Raw genomic sequence first — 23,848 nt, 5'->3', positions numbered from 1 at the left:
TCACATGTTATATCATACTAACCCTTGTCATTCAAAGCTTGTTTTACGCTTACCCCAAATAGTCACAGCTCTACTACCGGTACTCTCCCAGATGTTGATGTCGGGGTCTGCATAATGCTTTGGTTAACCCTTAACCATTTAGATAAATAAATTGACTCATTTGTAGTCCTTTAGATAGTTACATTCAATTAAATACTTTTCTTACTAAATTCAAGTTTAAAAGGCTTCATTTCCAACACTCACTTACTGATGAGCAGCAAACAGCATAAAACCTGAACAGACTGCGAGTTACGCACAGGCTGTTCTGGTTTTATGCTGTTGGCACATAGCCATTTTCACTTTGCTTCTGAGAGGGAAAGGGTAAAGGTAAACGTGCAATATCTTCATACCACTGTTGCTTCAGTTGAAACTTTACACATTTGTTTGCATTCTGAAGATTCCGCGTAAATTGCGACAGGTTACAAAATGTCCCTAACGATTGCCAAATGTTTGATAAAATTCTTGAAATGATTCAGAATTAAAGGTGTCCAAATTGTACATATTTTTAATGCCAAAGTTATTTCAATTTCCAATCACAAAGGGAAGGTTCCAGATGCATTGTGATCCGACACAGAATGATCTCAGATCCATGGAGAAAAGATCCCAATTTTGACATTTTGCTTTTGTTGTCCCGTTAGCAGCTCAGTGGACAACAGGTTCAGATTGCTCTTTTAAATTGATTTAATAATCTTTCAGGGGTAGCAGTAGAAGTTTATTTTGAATAGCACCAATTTAAGGTTGAATGACGGCATCAAGCCAATGTCGGGCTGACATCAAGTTATGTTGTCATCTATCATAAATCAATTTAAACCCAATATAAGACTAATTTATGAAGTCGAAACTCGAGTCAATATACAATTTTGCTGAATCCACTTCTGTCAGTCTGTTGCTTTTTATGTCTTGGCATTACGTCAGAGCCATGCAGTTAAACCTTATACCACTTAGATACGTATTTTGACGCATTTGTAGTCCCTTAAAAAGTTAATTTTAATTAAAGACCTTTCTTACTAGATTCAAGTTTAAAATGTTTCATTTCCAACTCCTAGATACTTATGAGCAGCAAACAGCATAAAACCTGAACAAACTACAAGTTACTCGCAGGCTGTTCTGGTTTTATGCTGCTTGCACATAGCCTTTTTTCACTTTTCCTCTGAGTGGGAAAGGGTTAATAAAAAATGTTTGTTGTCTCCATTCCATTTATGTTAAGTGCAGATGTTGGTTGTTGCTTGTTGGATGTTATGTGTTGTGTGCTGTTTGTTTTGTCTTTAAACTGTCAGTTATTGTTTAATATCCAACCCCCTCTTACTGCCCCTGATATGTTTCACTTTATCACCGAACTTTGACTGCTCAATTTTCATGAATTGTATTAGAAGTGCATGTGAATTTGTACTTCGAACTCTGTAAACTGTGTCTATGTAATTGCTATAATGTAAATACTAAGCCAATTATAAACTATGGTATTCTGGAGCATTGAACACACGTTCATGTTACTGATTACTGAATTATAAGATGGTTTTAAATTGAACTTATAAAGTTGAATAAAATATAGTAACCTAGATTTATCGTTGAGATTTATATATTCACACTCTTTGCCTACATTTTACACATTTACACATATTACCAATGTCTTGAGTCTGGTCTCAACAATGGGAATATAAAAACATTGAATCCATATACAGAATATTATTCAAATTGTGTTCTTTTAACACTGCATCTATTGACAGAACATACTTGGCATGGTATAAATTTAACATTGCATCAATAGACAGAGTATAAATTGTATGTATTTTTAAACTCAGAATCCATACACAAACATACTTTGTATATCATTCTAAACTCTGCATCCATACACAGAACAAACTTTTTACGATGTCAATTAGATTAATACATCCATAGACAGAACATTTGTGTTATTTTAAGCGCTGCATCCATAGACAGAACATATTTTGTACAATGTCATTTTAAACTCTGCATCCATACACAGAACATACTTTGTATAATGTCATTTAAAATTCTGCATCCATAGACAGAAGATACTTTGTATGATGTTATTTTAAACTCTGAATTCATATACAGAACATACTGTGTATGTCATTTTAAACTCTGCATCCATAGACAGAACACTTTGTATGATGTAATTTACAATTCTGCATCCATAGACAGAACATGGTACTTTGTATGATGTTATTTTAAACTCTGCATCCATAGGCAGAACATTCTTTGACTTTGTATGATGTCATTTAAATTTCTGTATCCATAGACAGGATATACTTTTTCTGTCATTTAAACTCTTCATCCATACACAGAACATGATGCCATTGAACACTGCATCTATACACAAAATTTACCTTGCATGATATCATTTGACCACTGCATCCACAGACAGAAAATTCTATGTATTCTGTTGCTGATATTCAAATGATCACACATTGTTCTTAATGACAATCATAACAAAATGGAAAATAGTAGTTTAAGTACAGTCTACCGGTCAATAATAATTTATAATAATAATAATAATAAATAATAGTAATACACTCAGAAACTTATAATGTATAGAAGTTTTAATTATTATTATTGCTGGTATCGTAATATTATCGTCATTCCGACTATTTTTATTGCTATAATGGTTTATAAAATGTATTATAAAATGTATCAGAGCCGTAAATTCAGAATGTTACAAAATTCACAAGTCATAAGCAGTATTTTTACTGATTTGTAACCTTACCGCTCACTCTGGATCAGCAGACGATTTATTGCATAAATCAATCGTACGGAGGATTCCGGAGAGACATGTATCATGATTGATGTCAGACTTGTGGTTCCCCGCTAGCAAGCTGTCAGGTGAATACAACACGACAACCAAAATTGAGCTTTATGCAATGTGTAAACACAAACGGCGTATACACAAAACGAAACTGAGGCTACTATTCAACTGTACGACGAGGGAAACACTGAATGTTTACAAATGTTAAAGACTGTTTTTATAGACAAGAAATAAATGTTCTTTTAAGTTTCGAAATAGATAACTTGGACGATGTCGATTTTAAATCAAGCGGCGGTTGAGGCCTTGTGCTCGGCGTCATATGTAGAAAACTACCTGGAAGCAATGGACAATCTACCGGACGATTTGCAACGGATTGTTACACAGCTTCGAGAGCTTGATATACAATGCAGATGTAAGCTTGTGTTCTCTGCTCAAAAAAGACAATTTAAACTAAGTTGTTGTTAAAACCCATCATATTTGATTGTTTTGTTTACTCCTCTACAGTAAACGTTTGAAATCCGTGCAATTTTAAGTTATGTCAATGCGCAAATGTTAGTTTTTGTTACCGTTGTGAAATGATATGAATCACGATATGGTTTACGCAAGGGTATAGTAGTGTAGGGACGGCATGACATATGTAAAATGTCTTGCGATCTACGTTGCATTATGCAAATAATTATTGTTCAGTATTGGTAGCAGTGTGTCACTGTGCTTGTTTGGTTGACACATAATGGCTCAGTCTGACTGACAGTCCTTGCTGGTTTCTCTACTATGTAAAAATGGGTCTGCTTAGCCTTTTTTCCTCGAAAAACTTAAGTGCTGCAGTAAATAGTGTCAAAAAATAAATACAAATACACAAAAGTTTCAGTCATGAACTCAATTATTTTAATCAATACCCCAATCACGGTTTACTAACGACTCGCCCCCTTAACGACTCGCCCCATAACGACTCGCCCCACATTTTATAACGACTCGCCCCACTTTTATAACGACTCGCCCCACATGTATAACGACTCGCCCCACATAGATAACGACTCGCCCCATCATTACTTATATGGTAGGATTTTTATTTAATTTCGATTTTATTGTGTTTTAAGTCGGTAAAAACTGGTGGGGTATTGAAAGAATATCTTAAGATTTGGCAAATTAGAAGTTTGATGAAATTTGTTAAGATGCTTTACTTTAACTTTCACCTTTTTCAGGAACTTTCAACAGAAACTGGAATACTGTATCGCATCCTGCATGATATGTTCAAGATTTCTACACCTGGAATTTTATCAAATCTTGCAATTAATATTATGCGTTACCTCAGTAACATAACTATGTTTTTGCGTATATAATATATAACGACTCGTTCCCATCATTTTTATTGTTACATTTTTAGCATCTATGTTAAATGTAAAAAGTACAGATGAATAGAAAGAGAAATATATAAGAAAAACTTTTTTGTGTTGATGGTTTATTAGATACTTATGTACTTATATACAACAACAACAACAACTTATAAAAATAGAAAGTTACGCAGTGTGTATAATAATATCAATACATTGAATTAATAAGAAAAGTTTACAAAAAGACAGTAATACATCAGTAATCAATATAATTATATCTTAATATTATCAACATTGAATTTATGAAAATGATTTTATTCAAACGTTTTATTCATAACAAATTAAAACACTGTTTACACCAACAACAACAGCAACAACAACTATTTACACAGGTCCGTACATGGCTGAACACAAGTCCAGCAGCTGACTAGTTGAGATGGAACGCTCGTTGTATCTTTTCCACACTCCCCAGAGCTTCCCCTGTACCTGAAGTGTCTGTTTATTCTGATGTCTCCTCAACTTTTCCTCTCTCACTAACCGCACCTGTGTATTCAGTAGCTTCGCCTCTTCACACAACAGTTGAACCAACAAGTAAAAGGGGAAATTATATACTTAAATATTTATAAACTGTATAACGTATTTGTTTCAAAGTTTGTTCATATATATATATTTGTAACGCTCTTTGGTTTTCTCTGGACAGGTGTAGAAACACAAGAATAATAAACACTTCTAACCCGTTTTAGCTGTATTATCCCAAAGACACAATAACAACGTAATTCACAGTTTATCCAATAAATCACAAGTAACAGACCTTAATTACTAAAAATCCTTAAAATACACATTGTCCTATAAATCAACATAAAACAGCTAAGTCCTGATTATCCATAACATCCATGATACTCCTATATAGTTCATAAATTCGTTACATATTTATATATATATATATATATATATAGGTAAACAATGCTGCGCTGCAAATACAGAGTACACAGTTTATTCAATCTCTGATATACATATATATATATACCGGTAAGCATAGATAACAAGAGAAAAACAGTTTTATACACTTTTATATATATTAGTAAACAATGCTGCGCTGCAAATACAGAGTGCAAAGTAATAGTATACTATAATCATGTATACATCTTTAAATACTAAACTCCGCAGTGGCACGTATTACTCAAAGTTATAACCATTAAAGTAATTAAACAAATCGTGGAATTAATTGATTTATCACAAATGGTTTCTTGTTTATTTGAAACCATTGCAAATTTTCCGCGATAATTGTTCACACCTACAAATTAAAAGAACCGCCATTTAATTAGCATTTAATGTTTATTTGAAACCATTGAAAACTTTCCGCGCTAATTGTTCACACCAAAATTTAAAAGAAACGCCATTTGATTAGCATTTTAAAGTAAAGTTTGTGTGAAAAACACAAAAGGACTGATACACATTTTTATAATATGAAAAAATATTTTTAAAACGTGTGTTGTGTATTCAGATCAACAGGTAATAAATAGGTAGATTTAAGATTATAATGGTAATTTTAAAATTATAAATAAAAAATTATCTTACAGATGAATTGTGTCCGTAAAATTTCTGCAAAAAAATAATTTCGGCAAAAACCTTTTTTCATTTGTCTTACCTTTCAATACCCGTATATATGAAAATATCTTTACCACGAAGCAAGGTATTCACGCTTTCGCGATTATGACACGTGTATTGTTGATTGTCATCACCCGCCCGCGGTAATGTACCTGTCAATTATGTTGTTAATTCATCGGTCTCCTTTATAACGATAATCCCTAAATTCTTGAGTAATTTAACCCGGGAATCTTTAATTGTCGATATAATCTTAGTCTTTGCTTCTTTTTATAAATATAAAGGAAAGTATGACATGAGACAATGTGCCGATATCCAATAGTCTTGCTTTATGATAATATTGTCACTGAACAAAGATGTAAAAAAAAAACATCATAAAATAAAAATTATTACTTTTCAGAATATGCCTCCAATAGACGTATATAAGCAGGTCAGGTATAAGGCAAAAACCGCTGAACGATGGTTATCAAACAATGCCGAACCTTAAATTCATATTATGAATTGATTTCATTTATATTACCATATATAATATAACATTTTATCTTGATAGGGCGAGTCGTTATATATTTTGGGCGAGTCGTTATACATGTGGGGCGAGTAGTTATAAAAAGTGGGGCGAGTCGTTATGGGGCGAGTCGTTAAGGGGGCGAGTCGTTACATTACCCCCAATCACTGCACACTCACAGTAAACAGGTGATTTTTTTAGCTCTGCTGTTTTCGGAGATAACCCAAGATATTGTCATAGCCAGCTCGTCTGTCTTTCCGCCATCCAAGTTGTGTTAAAACTTTAACATTTTGTTAACCTTTTCAACATTGGTTCTAAAATGAAATTGCCTCCACCTACAACTTTGAAACAAAATATGTAGCTGCACCTTGATGAGTTCTACATGCCACACCCATTTTTGGGTCACTAGGTAGAGGTCACTGTGACCTCTTAAAAAAATTAAAAGTTCTTACAAGCTTTCATTTATTAAAAACTGCACCCACAGCCGAGCGTTGGCACCCGTTATGTGGTGCTCTTGTTCCACATACCAGAGTGATGCCATGTACATTAAAAAGAAATATTAGCTTATGTGGTATAATTGATGTTAAGTATCAGTGGTGTAGCAAGTATTGATAGTAACCAGTTGTCTCAGATTGTAGAGCACCATACAAGTGTTTCTGCTGTGTGGGTTCAAGCCCTGCACTACTGACGGCATCGTTGCAACAAGTTTGTTTCTTCCCAGATTAACTTGGCAGCCTCCACCTTTTTATAAAGCTCACAGAAATACATAGTGGTTGGTAGTCCTTGCATTCTTGTGTTCAGCTTTTTGGTCGGCTTCTACAATGGGGCACTTTGAAAAAGGTGGTTTAGTCTACTGACCTGTTAAAGTCAGACTATGATATATGTTTGAAATGGACAAGAGCTGGTAGTTAACCTGGTGCTGTTAAGTGCTGATGGCGATGATATTCGTTTTTCTAAGTTGTTAATTTACAAGTCAGCTTTAGAATTATTATTATGAGAGCACCTAAGCTACTTTTCAAGGTGAGCTAATGTGATCACCCACTGTCTTTTGTCGAGTTGTTGGCTTAGTCACTTTGTAGCTCGTTACCACTTTCGCCACATTTGTCGTTATTCTTGATGTAAGTTGTTTAGATTCTGATTGTCAGGTTCATTTGGACAATATTCAGTGCAGACTTTGAATCTGGGTTGAATGTGTAAAAAAATCTAGGTTATCAGGTCCAATCTTAGACAAACTCTTGATGCAACATTTATTTCTCAAACTTGGTGAAATCTGGTCTGAATTATAATAACTGGAACAAGTTTGGTCTGGGTAGCATGCACCTAGTCGAATCTTAGAGAAAAAACTTGAATCCATTCAAGAAGCTACATTTAATACTCAAGTTTGATAGAATTTTGTCAGAATATTTATCCTCATATTTTGTAGACGGAGTATACAATGTAAATCTGGCTCACTTGCACTAAAAACAAGATCAGCAAGTCAAATCATAGAAAAATCTTGTTATCAGGCCACATTTAAATATTAATAAAACTCATTCACATTGTTTATCTTGACAATATCTAGATAATGTTTTAAATGAATATGGGTCATGTGCCTCCGAAAACTAGGTCACGAGGTCAAATTTTCAACAAAAAATCTTACCACTATTGGGCTTCATTTATGACTCAAGCTTGATGTAAGTTGGACAGAATATTAATGTTGACAATTTCTTGACCCAGTTTTAATCTGTCTCAGGTGCATCTGCAAAAACAATATCATCGCTCAAATCTTAAAGACTTGTTACAACTGTAGAGTCCACATTTTAGACTCAGTCTTCATGAAACTTTGTCAAAATGTTAATTTTTATAAAATGAAGGTCATGATTAAATTTGGGTCAAGTGGGGTCAAACATCAGATACCAGGTCAAGTCTTAAACAATTTATGTCCATGAACTCAAGTTAGTTCTTACTAAAGGGCCATCATGACACTGAGTTTCACGTTTCATGTATATCAATATTTAATAGTGATCATGTATTTTTGTAGCTATATTACAAGATACCGAGCACCACAAAGAAACCTACATGAAAGAAGAGAGTGGAATGATGAAAAAGAAAGCATTTATTGCAATTAAACGTGCTCTTGTGAAATGCCAAGAGATTGGAGATGAAAAACTTCATTTACTGACTCTTATAAATGAGTTCATAGAAAATAGGCAACGACAGCTTGAACAAGACAGAGAAAATCTTGGAAACTTTTTCGGTAATCGTTTTCATACAAACAAATATTCTATGTACTTAAGTTGATGAAACACAGAAGTTATATTTAGATAAATTTATTAATTAATTAAAGTAAACATGCATAATATTTATTACATTAATAAGCAAAAAAAGGTTAAGAAATATGTTAATTACTTTTAAAATCACAAAATAAAGCTATTCTGACATATTGTTTTAAAACTTTTTAAATTTCTTAGATCCCACAGCAACCCCAAGTGTTAAAGAACAACACCATGAAAAAGAAGAGCCATTCATCCCCACACCCCCAGTGGTTAACAACATCAAGGTGAAACAAGAAGAGAAGGTTGAGCAAAGAGTCATCACAACGCCAGTCAACACAAACAAGAGACAGAGACGACAGAAAAATCATGATAGTATGATCAAAGAGGAGGTAATTATGGTATGCATTTTATTTGTCATTTATCCCATTTACCCCATTTTATTTTCAAGTCTTCAGATTTATCGATAATTTATGTGGCTATTTATGAATATGTGTCTTAAGTATCGGAAAATTTCAATCAAAATTTAAATTTAAATAGCATTTATCTATGGGGTAGCTCACAACCAGTCAGCAAACAGAAAGTTCTTTCATATTTACAAACCTTGCCGAAACTGTAAAATTGATTTATTTGTCCACGACAACAGATACACACTGGAAATGCCTAAGTTATGTTATTGTTTCATTTATCAAATTGTTTTGCTACTTTGCTTATGATGTAGTCATGTACCACATATGTGTAAAGCATCATTTATAAAATAGGATGTGTAGAGTTTCTTGTTGGTTGTCATGCTCATTATTCAAATTCATGTAATCTTCAATATGCCATTCCATATCAGAATCATATTAACTACATTATTCAAATATTTAATTTTACTGTTTTTTACTGTTTAAGGATGATAAACCTAAGAAAAAGAAGAAGAGAAAAACAAAGAAGGATAAAGAACAGTCCCCAGTAGATCCTCCCATCGACCCAGATGAGCCCACATACTGCCTATGTGAGCAAGTGTCTTATGGGGAAATGATTGGCTGCGATAATGACGCTTGTGCAATTGAGTGGTTTCATTTTAACTGCGTAGGACTCACCAGTAAGCCAAAAGGGCGATGGTACTGTCCAAAATGTAGAGGGGACTCGTGTAAAGTGATGAGAAAGGCGTGATGGGGATGAACAATTTGACTTTGGAAGAAAACTAAATACGCTAGTATTCAGTCGACATGGCTTTTAAGCAATATCAGATGTTTATAAGAAATGAATTTTATATAAAAGGGATATAAAGACCTATTGATTGTAATTTTCTACTGTACTTCATTGTACATTGTAACTGCAATAGGTTTTTAGCTTAATGACATTATATATTATTGCTTGTGACAGAAGATTTTTGTTTTAAACACCTTATTATTTAAATTATTTAAAGACAACAAAGTGTGGAATAAATAGTTTATAAAAAATAACTCTAAATTGTGGCATGCTTGTCATTTTGAGCAGTTGCATAAATGAAGTTTTGAATTTTTGCAATCCATGAAAGTTAATTAGCATGTCAATATTTTTAGCCCAACTGAAGACAAAGTGCTAAAAATGAGCTATTGGGGTCTATCTTTGTTGTCCTCCGTTGTTTGTCATGCATCAACTTTTAGCTTGTTTTCACTCTAAAGGCTATATTTTCCAATCATTCTTGATGAAACTTGGTCAGAATGTTTGTGTTGGCAATATGGAGGTGTAGTTGATATCTGGGTAATGCATCCATAAAGCAGGTCACTTAAAAAATTGTTACCACTGTAAGCTACATTTATGACTCAATCTTGATGACGACTGGTCATCTTGACATTATCTTGACCCAGTTTGAATCTGTGTCATTGTGGTCCAAAAATAAGGTCACTTGTAAATACTCTTGAGGCCACAGTTATGGCTCTATTGATGAAACTTGGAGAGGATGTTTACAATACCTGAGCCGAGTTCGAATATTTGCCAAGTGAATCCAAAAACTAGGTCAACAGATCAAATCTGAGAAAAATAACATGTCACCACTTTAGATGCCACATTTTGATGGAACTTGTTCACAATGTTTGGGGTCAAAAACTAGTTCTCCTTGGTCAAGTCTGTAGCAAAGGCTGTACATTAAACACAGGTGCGTGCTTGAGGGCCAGCATGGGCCTCTTGATTTTTATTAAAGAGAAAAGAACTACCTCGAGTTGTGCTGTATATTTGCCATAAACATCTTATTCCTTATTATACTGTTTAATTATATTTAACTGTCACTGGTGAATAACATGATCCTGCAGAATCTAAGAAAATAAATTAGACAATATGAATTTGAAAATTTCATATGGTAGGTTTTTGGAAGGAGACTGCTTAATTGTGTCCAGGGTCTGGTGGTAAAAGTTATGGTCTACCACTAGAAGAACCCCAATTTGAATCCAGCAGCAGCATTGGTTATCCAAGGAATGAACTATACTAAGTGCCTTCATTATTTTTTTTAGCTCACCTGAGCACAACGTGCTCATAATGAGCTTTTGTGATCGCTTCTTGTCCGTCGTGCGCAGTCAACATTTGCCTTGTTAACTCTCTAGAGGCCACATTAATTGTCCAATCTTCATGAAATTTGGTCAGAAGATTCTTCCCAATAATATCTTGGACGAGTTCGAAAATGATGCCGGTTGGTTGAAAAACATGGCTGCCAGGGGGCGGGGCATTTTTCCTAATATGGCTATATTAAAACCTTGCTAACACTCTAGAGGCCACATTTATTTCTGATCTTCATGAAACTTGCTCAGAATATTTGTCCCAAAAATATCTTGGATGAGTTCAAAAGTGATGCCGGTTGGTTGAAAAACATGGCCTCCTTGGGGGGGGCGGGGCATTTTCCTTATATGGCTATAGTAAAACTTTGTTAACACTCTAGAGGCCACATTTATTGTCTAATCTTCATGAAATTTGGTCAGAAGATTTTTCCCAATGATATCTTGGATGAGTTCGAAAATCATTATGTTTGCTTTAAAAACATGGCCACCAGGGGCGGGGCATTCTTTTTTATATGGCTTTAGTAAAATCTTGTTAATACTCTAGAAGCCACATTTACTGTCCGATCTTCATGAAACTTAGTCAAATGATTCATCCTGATAATATCTTGGAAGAGTTCAAAAATGATGCCGGTTGGTTGAAAAACATGGCTGCCAGGGGGCGGGACATTTTTCCTTATATGGCTTTAGTAAAACCTTGTTTACGCTCTAGAGGCCACATTTATTTTCGGATCTTAATGAAACTTGGTCAGAAGATTTGTCCCAATTATATATTGTTATCTCAGGTGAGCGACTTTGAGCCATCTTGTTTAAACTTGAAGTTTGAAATTTCTCGATCCTCAGTTTGGCAGTTCTGCTAAAAGTATTTGGAGGTTGTGACTATAAATTAAGTAAAACATGGAACATAATAGTGTTCACAGCACAGCATTAATAGCTATTGTTTAACATAAGTGGTTTTTCATATTTCCATATGGTGACGCCTATTTCACTTTTCTGGTAACTCCAATCAGCTCTTAGCACTTTGGTTAACAAATTTCCATTTGTTGGATATTGGAAATCGTCAGCATTTTTTGTTGTTGAAGCTTGGATACTTATATGACTGCAGTTTTGGAAATATTAACACAAACATACAAGTAAATTACTCATGAATGTTATTAATGCAATACAATACAAAACACTATTACATATTTTGCAAAGCAGTTTTCCCATGACAATAATTTGCCAAATATGTTAACATTTAAGCAAGCTTTCAGAAGTAGTGTCAAGAATATGCATTTTGCTAGCTCACCTAAGCAAAAAGTACACATGGTTTGCCAATTTGATCACCATGTCTTCTGCATCCCTAGTGCAGTGTGTGTCATCAATGTTTAGCCCATTATCAGACTAGAAACCGCATTTTTAAATCTAATTATAATAATATAATTTGCTTTGCATGTTAATCTTCATTAATACCTCGGCTACCTTCAAATCTGGATCAAGTGGGCCCCAAAACTGGGTCACCAGGTTAAATAATAGGAGAACCTTGTTATCACTTAAGAGGTCATATATATCTTAATAATATCTAGGTCAAGTTTAAAACAATGTAAGTTGCATAAAAAACTAGGTCAAATCTGAGAAAAACCTTGTTACCACTTAAGAAGCCTCAATTGTGACTCAATTTTGATGAAACTTGGTCAGAATGTTATTGTTTACAATATAATGGCCTAGTTTTAATCTGGGTCATATGAATCCAAAAACGAAGTCACATGATCAAATCTTATAAAAAGCATTTTTACTTCTATATAGGCCACATTTAAAATAACTCTTGATATACGTTATAAGAATGTTATGTTTGATAATTCCTGGACCAAGTCATGTGTGCAAAAAAACTAGATCACAAGGTCAGGTGTCAGCTATTGTTTTACCTTGAACTCAAGTTAGGGCTTTGGGGCAATCATGGCCTTGTAAAATGTTATGAATCTATAAGTAATCATGTCTAATAAGCATGTAATTATTCAGCTGGAGCAGTTTATGATAATCCAATACTTATTGTTATATGATATAAACATGTATCAAACGGACAATTAATAAGTTAGAATGTAAGATTTTTCGATTCTACCCTTAGGGTTACTTAAGTTTTTTCTGCATCTAATGCGTATGGTAGGATTGAAGTTTGTAAGAATATGAACATCCAGAATACAATTTTCTATTTTAAACATAAAACAAAACTATATAGTAATGACCTGGATAAAAGAAACTGAGCTGTAATAAAAAAACTTGTAACATAGCACATGTATGTTCTGGTAAAAAATGTATATCAATCACCTGCACAAAATCCTTTTGTGGTGTATTGGTATTTATAATAATGATACCGGTAATGATTATGCTATGCATATATATTGTTTCCAAAGCATAACATTGTTTAATCCAATCTCAACTAAATTTTTATTATGTCCCCCACTATAGTAGTGGGGGACATATTGTTTTTGCCCTGTCTGTTTGTCTGTTTGCGCCAACTTAAACATTTTGCAATAACTTTTGCTATATTGAAGATAGCAACTTCATATTTGGCATGCATGTGTATCTCATGAAGCTGCACATTTTTAGTGGTGAAAGGTCAAGGTCATCCTTCAAGGTCAGAGGTCAAATATATGTGGCCAAAATCACTCATTGTATGAATACTTTTGCAATATTAAAGATAGCAACTTGATATTTGGCATGCATGTGTATCTTATGGAGCTGCACATTTTGAGTGGTGAAAGGTCAAGGTCATCCTTCAAGGTCAGAGGTCAAATATATGTGGCCCAAATCGCTTCTTTTATAAATACTTTTGCAATATTGAAGATAGCAACTTGATATTTGGCATGCATGTGCATCTCATGGAGCTGCACATTTTGAGTGGTGAAAGGTCAAGGTCAGAGGTCAAATATATGTGGCCCAAATCGCTTATTTTATGAATACTTTTGCAATATTGAAGATAGCAACTTGATATTTGGCATGCATGTGTATCTCATAGAGCTGCACATTTTGAGTGGTGAAAGGTCAAGGTCATCCTTCACAAGGTCAAGGTCGTCCTTCAAGGTCAAAAATCATATAGGGGGACATTGTGTTTCACAAACACGTCTTGCTTAAGGATATATTACACAATATTGTAATTCATGATTATTACTGTAATATTTGCCGATCAAGATGGTGCAGATGTTCAAATTAACCTTAGTGACAACATATACAGTATACAAGATAAGAAATAAATTTATTTTATAAGGACCTGTTTTTATGCCCCCCCCCCCCCCCCCACCGAAGTGTAGCATATAGGTTTTCAAGTGTCCATCTGTCCGTTAGTCTGTTCGTCCGTACGAAAACTTTATAACATTGGTCATAACTTTTGCAATATTGAAGATAGCAACTTGATATTTGACATGCATGTGTATCTCATGGAGCTGCACATTTTGAGTGGTGAAAGGTCAAGATCATCATTCAAGGTCAAAGTTCAAATATATGGCTTCAAAGCGGCGCAGAAGGGGGCATTGTGTTTATGATATCATCTCTTGTGTCAATGATATTTTTTTGTTGCACAACTTCAAAGATGCTTTTAATATCAGTAGAACTCGGACAAAACGCTTATTCCCCATATGGCCCATTATCCAAATAGCAAAGTTCATCAACAAGGGTTATCACATCTTCAATTAGTTACGTAACCATAGCAACAAATTTTTTTCTGACCAAAAATGAAATAACTTTCTTCTTCATATGACCCACTATCCACATATCAATTTCATCAACCTAGCTTACGTACTTGCTTAGTTATTGCAGGATCCATATTTAATTTAAAATATTTCCATAGCAACCACAATTTTAGTATGTCGATTGAATATGCAATAACGTGTAATTGTCCATATGAGTCTCTATCAACATACGAAGCTTACTCAACCTAGCTCTAGTACGCTTTAGGTTACCGTATGATCTACATTTTAGCGTTCACATATAACCGTAACCATAACAACCACAAGTATTGACTGACAATAAAAACCGAAACAACGTGCATTTTCTCACTTGCGGAGTTTCATCAACCAATCCTATTAACCTGAGTTATCTTAGGATACAGATTCGAACATTCACACGAACGGACGGACATTGGGTAAACCTATATTGCTATAGTCTCCTGTTTCACCGTTAGGGGACAAATAAGCTGAGTCAGCGGAGATGGGACCAGTCCAGCATACATGGAATGTGTCGCTGAGTCAAATACACATGCGGAGTAATATTGAGATGGTAAAAACTCAACTACAACGTGGATGTCATTTTCAAATTAGTATTGTTTTCTATAGTAAACGTTAAAACAAACTAATGAATTAAAACGTGTTGTTTTTCAAATTTAAATGTAAAGGGTTACCGTTATCTGCAGTTTTGACCAATACATCAATCTAATGGTCAGTAATAAACCATTACAAAATGCATCCTTGTGACGTCGATATATTGTCACGAGCCGAGCGGTAGCTGTGATTTTACTTCAGTTTCTTTAACTTTTCCAAACTTGAAGCTTTTGTTCAAGTTTAACATGGAACTAAAATGGACTCTGATAAACAGTAAACTAAGAATAACATTTTGCCTATTCAGTTGTTTTAAAATTGTCAAAAAAAATATACAAACTCAAGATTTATAACCTTTCTAAATTTTATTCATTCATAACGAATAAATAAATAAAAACTTTCAATATATATATTTCTTAACAGACAGATTAATTTTCAGACATTTACATTATAATACAGCAATATACACGTACATGTGTCATGTTAAGTATTTGCACTTTCTATTTTATAATGTTCTAAAAAGATGACAAATGCAATTTTTAAGTATTTATAAAATTCAGTCTGAATTTTAATAGCTAAGTCTTATTGAAAAATGTATTTTAAATGCTTATATAAGAAAAATAAAATAGGTCTCACACCTAGGAAAACAAAATTCAGAGTCCTCGAATGAGAATTTTCAGTGCCTTTTATACTCTCCAAAAGCGCACACATAACGTTGTGCAATAATAACGTAAAAGCGCACATATAAATTGTGCACAAAAAGCGCACAAACAACGAGCAGTAAAGCGCGCAAGAGCGCACAATAAAATTTGAGCGTTCTTGACACGGTAAATGTCACTCATATTAAAATGATATTTCTGACGATATTACAATGAAGCAGTAGTCAAATACATATCAATTAAATCAATAAATCATTTATAAAGATGACTATTACCTTTTTAAACAATTTTTAAGAAGGAATATGAGTATTTAACAAAAGATATTGTATGACGAAACTGTCAAAATACTGTAGTCAGTGTAAACTACCCAGAAGGCACTTATGTCAGCATCAGGAAATCAACTTCCTGTTTATGCAAAAATGGCTGCCACATTAACAGACGCTTAAACAATGAGACTTTTAAAAAGGATATTACAAATAATAAAGAAGCGCAAAAGGTAGGCATCGGCTGTTATCAGCTCTAACTTCCACACAGCATCCAATAAAAGCATTAAATAACAGTGACATAGTCATTTAGATGCAAAACATAAACGGTAAAAATGAACAATGTACATGAACATAAACACATGTTTTCATAAACAATCTAGGGCATGACAATATCTTTAAATTACATTTAGATATTTCACTAAAATATGAAGTTTATGTCGCGAAAGCTTATCCTATGTGTAGGGCGTTGTTACTTTTGCCCAGTGTCATGTGTACTTCTACTGACTTTCTTATCCATCATACATACATGGTCAAATGAAGAATTGGGACCGTCCATAAAGTATGTCACGCTATTTTTTACCATTTTAACCCCCTCCTTCCCACTGTCATAAACCGTCACACTTCTCGGATCCCCCAACCTTAAAAGTACGTCACACGTTCGAACCATTTTTAGCTCGGCGTTTTCGGAGAAAACCCGAGGTATTGTCATAACCAGCTCGTCGTCCGCCGTCCGCGTCGTGCTAAAACCTTAACATTTTGTTAAGGTTTTGAACATTGGTTCTAAAATCCAATTGCTTCCACCTACAACTTTGAAACTTCATATGTAGATGCACCTTGATGAGTTCTACACGCCACACCCATGTTTGGGTCACTATGTCAAAGGTCAAGGTCACTGTGACCTTTAAAAAAGAAAAAAAATCTGACAATCTTTCATATATTCAAAACTGCACCCGTAGCCGAGCGTGGCACCCGTTATGTGGTGCTCTTGTTATTTTATAACACCTTATTAAAATTTAATTTAAAACTAAAACACACTTCACTATTAAACTGTATTGAAATATTTAACGTCCAATGTCAAGAACTATCACAATATTCAAATGACTGTAATACTAGAGTAGTTAATTGTCAACAATTGTAACGGTTATTCATTGACGCGGTAACTCAAAAATTGCTGCAATTCGACTTGACAGTTATGTAATACACATACATTATATGCTGCTTTTTCATTTACAAGAGGTTAAGTCGAGCTTTAGATAATCTTCCGATTATGCAATATGTTTTACTCAGGATACATATTTGGGCAGCGGACAACACATAAATAACAAGAGCACCGCATAACGGGTGCAACGCTCGGCTGCGAAAACTTTTTTAGTAGTCACAGTGACCTTGACCTTTGACCTAGTGACCCAAAATGGGTGTGGCGTTTAAAACTCATCAAGGTGCATCTACATATGAAGTTTCAAAGTTGAAGGTGGAAGCACTTTGATTTTAGAGCCTATGTTATAGTTTTATATTAGAGGTCACAGTGATCTTGACCTTTGACCTAGTGACCCAAAAATGGGTGTGGCGTTTAGAACTCATCAAGGTGCATCTACATATGAAGTTTCAAAGTTGTAGGTGGAAGCACTTTGACTTTAGAGCCTATGTTAAAGTTTTATATTAGAGGTCACAGTGACCTTGACCTTTCACCTAGTGACCCAAAATGGGTGTGGCGTGTAGAACTTATCAAGGTGCATCTACATATGAAGTTTCAAAGTTGTTGGTGGAAGCACTTTGATTTTGGAGCCAATGTTAAGGTTTAAGCACGACGCCTACGGCGGACGGCGGACGACGAACTGGCTATGACAATACCTCGGGTTTTCTCCGAAAACAGCCGAGCTAATAATACCTTCGGCATGAAGAAAGCAAGGCTATACATAAAACAAGGCTCGCAACAGCATATTAGCGCCTAGCGAGCGGAATCGTGACCAACACATTAAGGAGATAATTTAAAAATAATTTTGTAATGAAACTTTGAGCTTATCTTCTTCCTAATTTCTTCAACTTTCTTTCACATTTTGTACTAGTGCCATCACACCAGAACCATCTTTATTGCGTTTTCCAAGTCCAAAGCAAGTCATGGCGATGACTTACTCGAACGCGCTGCAAACCATTAATGACTTTGAGAGGGTCGGACATGCTCAAAACTAACGTGGCGAGGACCTGGAAAGAACACGGACGCAGTGCGAACCTTAGTTGAGACCGTTTTGACATAGTTAAAGCCTAGTAGTCACCGATTGACGAAATCCTCGGCGTGGCGCTGACGTTTCGTTGGGCGTGGCGCTGACATTTCGCTGACCTGTCGACGCGAGTCCGCGTTGTCTTTGCGTTATCAATGTTCTGGTTCTGCGTTCCTCGCTCATCCCAACCGCGCCGAGTTCCAGTTAAACCTTTACGCAGACTGTTGCCGGTCCTTTCTAGGTTTATTCATGTTTTACCCGCTCTGAAGTTTATACTGAGGAATTGCTAGGTATGCTATAGGTACTTCGTATAAATACCTGTTAACACCACGTTTACAATGTCGCGCGATCAAGATGCTATGTTCTTTTAGCAATGACAAATATTCAATGCTAGGATTTCACATTTCCACTCTTATACTAGCCAGACAGAGGCGCAAGTCGCAGACATCAGCGAGGATGTGCTAGTTCCGTCGATTACTAAATTTGGATAGCAAGCGTATGTATTGCCATTTTCGGGATAAACATTATCCGTATGACACAGAAAATGTTTCATTCCATGGATGGTAGACATAATTGGTCCAATACATTCCAAGAGGGGGTCAGCTGCCCCACAACACTGAAAAGAGTGTGTCTTATAGTCGACGGATTTCTGATCGCTGTACCATTCTTATTTGAGGTGTCCTAAGGCTGCATTATGTGTGGACACGGAGTGCGTCCCAGCACCTCTTCCTAATAAACTTGCTTGACTTTCGCTATTTGGAACTTATTTTAAATTATAGCTGCATTATTTCTCTATGAAAGTCTCTGTGTATCAAAAGAAACCCCAACGTGTTTGTTATGGTGACCACCAACCAAACTCACATGAACTCGGCGCACTTCGGAGAGAAGTGCATGTACCAATCACTGCGCTAAACGGACAGCATATTTCTTTGTAACTAAATACTCCGATGGTATCCTTTAAATATGAAAGGTTCATCAAATTAAAGTGTATGTCAAGCAAATCGAATGCATTTACCAAGTTGACTTTTTCTTCTACGAATACTACGGTAGCTTCACATTAATGAAACTTAAAACCTATACATTTATTTTAAATGAGGGAAATGGAACCAGTTGCTTATTCATTATATAAGCCGAATAAGGAACTGGCATTTTCTTATTAAATAATATATTTAAATGAAAATTAAGTGTAGCACATATACATGAAAATAATTTATTATGTTTTTTTATATAAAAATATTGATTGCACGGATTTATTTTCGCAATTGATTAAAGAAAAAGGAACCAGTTCCTTAATATCGAATATTATTACGTGTAGATTACATTTGCTACAAGTTTTGGTACAAAAAGAAGTGATTTCTGTGGATAAATATACTTCAAAATGCAATGTAAATACATGTACACATAAAAATAATTAAATATGCAATACGAATTGTCTTAAATGTAAACAACACTTCCCACGCATATCTACGGTTGTGTCAAACACTAGAATCGACTCACCGGGATATTATTTCGTAATGTAGAGTACCGGTAAGTTGATTCCTTTTTCGTTGTTCTTCATTTGAAAAAAAAGAACAGTTCCTGATTATTTATTAAAGCTAAAAATATTTGAAATACCCAGGTAAGCGTCTATGGGACCTACTTGATGCTAGTAATTTAGCACGTCATATGGTTTCGAATCATGTGTTCTGTGCGTGTTTTATTATTTTAAATTATATATTTCTGAATGCATGTATGTTGCATTGGCATTGAAAACCTGTGTGTTTAAGAAAATATACACATTAAAAGCATATAATATTTTCTCATTAGACAGTACGAATACCGACTTGAGTACTGGTAACGTGTAAAAGCAAAAAGCTTATGTGTAAAAACAGAGCATATATGTACTTTTAAGGCTAGAATAACATGTAGACTTAATAAAACTTAAATAACGTAAACTTTGTACATTCCTCTGACTAAAGCATGCATTGCGAAAAATATTCGTGCGCGTAAGACCATGACCGGAAGGGAGAACGTAATGACGTGCACTCAAGGTAACGTCTGTGACGTCATACACAACGCGCAATTGAAAACCTCAAAGTTACTTGTTAAAACAATGATCACTATACGCATTTTTTTTAAGGATCCGTGTCTACACTGTTTAAGTGTTTCGTGTTTGAAATAAATTTTAGTGGAAACTAATGAAAACTTATGTTTGACATTAATGGATTTTGATGTTTGTTTAAATAGATAAACACATAAAAAAAAGAACCGGAAAGAGAATTCGTTATTGTACTTAATAGAACTAGATCGATCTATTATTCATATAAATAATTTTAAACACTAGCAAGTCCAGTCAGCGCAGCGGTTGCTTAGTTCACGCGCTTCTCAACCAGTGTTAACCGGTTTGGCGTAAAATATGCAAGACCCGTAAAATATGCAAGTGCGCATGTGCAAAGGGATCACAACATCCGGTGTAAAAAGTGCAAGTTGCATTTTTAAATATATCAACAAAACCACGAAAAGCGATGATAATTAACATTCTTATCATTATGTAATGTCAGCCACGTAAGCCATGCTGTTGATTGCATAGGTGTCACACGGATTTAACGGTGTAATGTACGTTTTTACGATGATAAAAGATGGCATATAGTGTCCGCCATTATGGTTGAGAACATCCTGAGAGGCCCTGTTATATGTGTAGACGATAAAAATACAATAATATTAAATGAAAATGACTGTTCGAACCTAAATAATGCAAGAAACATGGTATGTATTCATTTACTATAACCTTTATAAAAAATAACATTATAAACGAGTTAAATTGGTTTAAAAACAGATGAACAGTTGGTAAGTTAAGCACAACAAAGAAATATTGACTTGCATATTTTATGGCCAAACTTGCAAATTTTATGGCTAAACTTGCAATTTGTATAGCCCCAAATGTATATTTTAACGAGATTTTTTTAAGTGAAACTATATAAGAAAAATAACGTCTAACAGATGAGTGCCTGTTAATGAACAACACCATGATAACTAAGCTATATGTGTAGGAAAGGGTTATGGAGGTTTCGGTAAATGACAAGTTCGGTAAATTGATTTATATAGTAAATGCCGTGGAGGTTTCGGTAAATTGGTATAAATAGGGATTATCGCACCTTTTGTCGATAAGCATGTACATTAATTGAGTTGTTTGACACTAATTAAATTATCTGTTTAAATGTACGGAGTTGATTTTATCAATTTAGAGATGTTTGCAAAGTGTTAATATTAATTATCCAGGCTTGCAACCTATTAATATTCTAATCAAGGGAGGTAAATTATATATTAAAAGTTTATCTTTAGGTCATGATTGTTTTGGTTTTTATATATGTTTTTAAACAATTAGTTGAACAAATTTCCTAATAGAATTCGTTTTTCAGAGGTAGCTCATTCATTTCCCTTAATTCTTTACCGTAGGCATAGCATTAATTACTCAACTCAAAATTAATCCACAGTTTGCAAATAAATGCCCCTGTGTCATTGTAAGCCAATAATAGGTGTCATTAACACCTCGTTGTAGGTATACCACCCCTATAAAAACCAATTTACCGAACCCTCCACAGCATTTACTATATAAATAAATTTACCGAACTTGTAATTTACCGAAACCTCCAGCACCCGTAGGAAATATTAACCATTAGGACCTTAAACCGTTGACTTGCATATTTTACAACAAAAATGCATATTTGGACAAGACAGTACACGGCTTTTCTTGCTATTTTTTGTGAAGCGGCCTTGTCCCCCTCATTTTGTGAAAAAATGAGCTGCGATCAGTTCCAAATTGTAAATAAATGAGTCGCAAACTTTCTAAAATTAGTCAGTGAGCTCTTGTCTCATGAAGGCATTTTGTATTTGGAGAAAATTCTTTAGGAGTGTGTATCCTCACAAAAAATGCATATTTGGACAAGACAGTACAAAGCTTTTCTTCCTGTTTTGTGTTTAGCGGCCTTGTCTCCCTCATTTTGTGAAAAAATGAGCTGCGAACAGTTCCGAATTGTAAATAAATGAGTCGCCAACTTTCTAAAGTCAGTGAGCTCTATTCGTTTTGAAGGCATTTTGTATTTAAACTTGGAGCAGATTGGAGAAAATTCGTTAGGAGTGTGTATCCTCACAAAACTGTGTCGTAAGGACAGACAGTGAGATCTTTATGCTGCCTTTTTGATATAGCACAACCAACTTTGTGTTTGTGAACAGCATGTATATAATGTAAAATAACATGTTTGAAAATCAATGAATAACAACACTTCATTTAAGGTTTAATAGTACCTGCCCAGGATAACATTCAAAATTAATGTACATGTGTGATGCATTACGCTTTAAATTACTAGTAATGAATAACTAACTACCACTTAAAGTAATACCATGACAACTGCTAGACCATTAATTACCCACACTTGCATTTAAAACACTTTTTTATTGGAAATTCCTTTCATTGTTAGGAATTCAGCATACATATAGTTATTTCTTATTAGGTGCCAAAGTTTATAATAAAAATGATGCAGTTGTACCCCTTAGATTAATAATAGCAGATATAAATAATGACAAGGTACACATTTCTGCAATTTATTCTACTTGTACCAAAAATCACTTGTCTAGGGGCATCATAAATTCTTATTTGTTGTTATCAACACCCCTAGTGATATATGGTTTCTGAACCCCATTCTGTATAGCCATAAAACACTATCAAGAGTGAGAAAATGTTGTTATCAGATACAATTTTTTATCAGACACTGGTCATTTATGGGTTAACTTAAACATCATATTCACCAAATACTTTACTGAACATTCACCAATTACAAACATCTATACTTTCAATCTTATTTTTTCAAACAGGTTTTAATGCTATAATGCAATCTGAGATGAACAAAAGGTGCATAAACCACATATATAAATTATCTAAATAATTTATGTAAATTTAAAGTATGACTTCAGTTGCTTGTTATTTTTAGTTTTGTTGTTATCGACGGGCGAGTGTATCTATGGAAAAGGATATCTACGGATGACAATATATACGGATGATGGTATCTTCGGATGTTGGTATCTGCGGATGCGGATAATCATTTCTTCAGATGATGGTATATAGGGATAATCATATCTTCAGATGACGTTATATACAGATAATGGTATCTAAAGACGATGCTATATACGGGTTTAGCTTTCTACCGATGATGGTATCTTCGGATGATGGTATATCAGCATAATGATATCAACGGATGATTATACTATCAACGGATGATAATATATATACAGATGATGATATATAAAGATGAAAGTATATACGGAACATGAAATCTCTGTATCATCGTATACACGGATCATGGTAACTCCGGACATTGGTATATACATTTGATGGTATCTACGGATTATAATATCGACGTATCATGC

The 23,848-nt window shown here is 34.4% G+C and overlaps 2 protein-coding genes across 3 annotated transcripts in view; both read left to right on the top strand.

Moving 5' to 3' along the window:
* Positions 1-23,848, top strand: part of LOC127876766 (uncharacterized) — a 332,105-nt gene that overhangs the window by 60,359 nt on the left and 247,898 nt on the right. The gene's annotated exons all lie outside the window — the stretch shown is intronic.
* On the top strand, positions 2,929-10,678 carry LOC127876775 (inhibitor of growth protein 1-like). 2 transcript variants are annotated; one of them, XM_052422250.1, is made up of 4 exons: positions 2,929-3,215; positions 8,265-8,480; positions 8,695-8,888; positions 9,391-10,678. In XM_052422250.1, exons 1-4 carry the CDS (start codon positions 3,074-3,076, stop codon positions 9,652-9,654), a joined length of 816 nt encoding a protein of 271 aa, XP_052278210.1. In that variant the 5' UTR covers positions 2,929-3,073; the 3' UTR covers positions 9,655-10,678. The 2 variants fall into 2 exon arrangements, with proteins under 2 accessions (XP_052278210.1, XP_052278209.1); XM_052422249.1 differs by having other exon boundaries at positions 2,933-3,215; positions 8,695-8,897.

This window comes from Dreissena polymorpha, chromosome 4 (assembly GCF_020536995.1).
Source record: "Dreissena polymorpha isolate Duluth1 chromosome 4, UMN_Dpol_1.0, whole genome shotgun sequence".
Taxonomy (NCBI): domain Eukaryota; kingdom Metazoa; phylum Mollusca; class Bivalvia; order Myida; family Dreissenidae; genus Dreissena; species Dreissena polymorpha.
Note: the sequence above shows the minus strand (reverse complement) of the source record. Positions and strands in the feature narration are given on the sequence as shown.

Coding starts and splice junctions, on each gene's coding strand:
- LOC127876775 (XM_052422249.1), top strand. CDS start 3,074: ATGTCGATTTTAAATCAAGCGGCGGTTGAGGCCTTGTGCTCGGCGTCA. Junction 3,216..8,264: donor GCTTGATATACAATGCAGAT/GTAAGCTTGTGT, acceptor GTATTTTTGTAG/CTATATTACAAGATACCGAG. Junction 8,898..9,390: donor TCAAAGAGGAGGTAATTATG/GTATGCATTTTA, acceptor TTACTGTTTAAG/GATGATAAACCTAAGAAAAA.